Genomic DNA, 1,855 nt, shown 5'->3' with positions numbered 1-1,855 from the left:
GCGCCGCCCCGCAGGCCGAAGGCAGGCGGGAGGCGCAGCGGCGGGAGACCGGTCCGGTGCCGAACTCGGCTCCCCGGGGAACAGCACCACCCGCACACTGGTTCCGGGCACCGCCGCAACCCGCGCTCCCGGTCGGCGCCGGTGCTGCGGGCCCCGGGCGGGCTCCCACCCTCCCTGCCGCCGCGTGATCTCTCCTACCCGCCCGCAGCTTTGCTCAAAGTCAAGGGGCAGCGGCTGTTTTATTCCAAAGCCTTTAGAACAAAGTCGTCTTTATTCTTTTTGGACGTGACATTGGGGTTTGCCATGAGCAGGGCTGTGCTCAGACTGGCTGTTTGTGAACGTTTCGTAAGAGCGCATCTACGCAGGGAAAAACAAAAGCAGGAGACTGTTTTATAACCTGGCCGTGTCTCACCTCAAGAAACCCTGTTATCCATCCAAACAGCATTACATCTTGGTCCCTGGCACAGCAGATGTTGCTGAGCAGACAGGCTCTATGAAAGAATCTAAAAACAAAACTTACTTGCAGACATTTTTCATATCAAAATTTTCTCCAGTTTTGCTGGGAAGGAGCATTACTAGTTTTGGCTCAAAGTGTGTCCACTCCCAGGCCTCTCATCTCCCTTTGCACCCCTCCCCTTCTCCCAGTTACTAACCCACTGAGTTACAATGCATCAAGAATATTGTCGATTTTGGTGACCAGCTCCTGGCGCTTGTTGGAATGCATCTTCTCGTTCTCAATGTACGTGTCCTTCTTGAGCTTGCCCGCTACCAGCCGCTCCGCCTCAACAGAGGACTTCAGAACGAGCTCCTTGACTTGGCTGTCGAGCTTCTGAATCTCACTCACCTGACAGGAGCGAGAAACAAAGGGAACATTAGAGGAGTCAAAAAACATCCCTGCAGTGAAGCTGGAACAGAAGAGACAGTAACGTTGGGCCAAAAAACACTATCAGTGGTAAGAGGGAACATCTCCTGTCCCTGAATATCACCTCCTGAGCTGCCACCTCTCTCTGTCGTCATGTCATGAGGAACAACTTGCGGATGGATAATTAAGCAGTACAGATAATGGGGCTCTGAGAAACCAGGAGCTATTTAAGCAGGAGACAGGTGCAATGACTGTTAAATAGTGTTACTGATGGATTTTGAAAGGCTTTCAGCTAAATCACAACTATGATAGCTGGAAGCTGTGTCCTTCTTGCGGTGAATGTAATGGTGTGTGAGAAATAGGAAGGCTGCTGTCCATAGTGATAGATCTACTCCTCAAGCTAATAACAGAGTAAGCAAGGTGGCTGTGGGTTGAATGGACCTTGGAGTTTAAAATGTCCCCCACTTGGGGTTAGCTGGCTGTTCCGGGTAGGTGTTGAAACATAGTGGAAGGCAGAGAGGACAGTGGGCACACTCGTGTCACAGCTTTCTACACGGTACAGCAAAATCCCCCCTGAAGAGCATCACGTTACCAGAACTGTCAGCACCAAATTCACATGTGCAAGAAAATAAGGATTAGGGAGAAGATTTTGGTTTGACTGGTGTCATTAGTAGAGTCAGAACAGATAATGTGTTTCCATTTTTGCCTAAATGTCACTGCCGTGAGCTCAATGACAAGCCTCAGGACCGTCACAAAAGCGTACCCACACAGCTGGTTTAAGGAATGTTTCAGAAACAGCACAAGCAGCTGTTCACCAACAGCACTCAGAGGGCTACATAGCCAAGATTACTGCAAATAGGAAAAAGACAAATGGATCTTCACACCTTCTGGCAAAAAAGAAGTCATTTTTGGACTAAAAAGACACAGGCTGCAGAAACTAAACCACAAATTAAAACCGACCTAGAACACTTGATAGAGCCAAGAGAAGCAGAG

The 1,855-nt window shown here is 49.4% G+C and overlaps 1 protein-coding gene across 1 annotated transcript in view; it reads right to left on the bottom strand.

The window, feature by feature from the left end:
- Positions 1-235: 235 nt before the first annotated feature.
- RPN1 (ribophorin I) overlaps positions 236-1,855 on the bottom strand; it is an 8,370-nt gene continuing 6,750 nt past the window's right edge. The window contains exon 10 of the mRNA XM_026075514.1: positions 236-844. Coding sequence (XP_025931299.1) covers positions 662-844 — 183 coding nt within the window. The 3' untranslated portion in view covers positions 236-661. The remainder of the gene's footprint in view (positions 845-1,855) is intronic.

The sequence above is a fragment of the Apteryx rowi genome, unplaced genomic scaffold (assembly GCF_003343035.1).
Source record: "Apteryx rowi isolate R43461 unplaced genomic scaffold, aptRow1 scaffold_405, whole genome shotgun sequence".
Lineage (NCBI taxonomy): Eukaryota > Metazoa > Chordata > Aves > Apterygiformes > Apterygidae > Apteryx > Apteryx rowi.
This window is presented reverse-complemented; position numbering and strand designations above follow the sequence as displayed.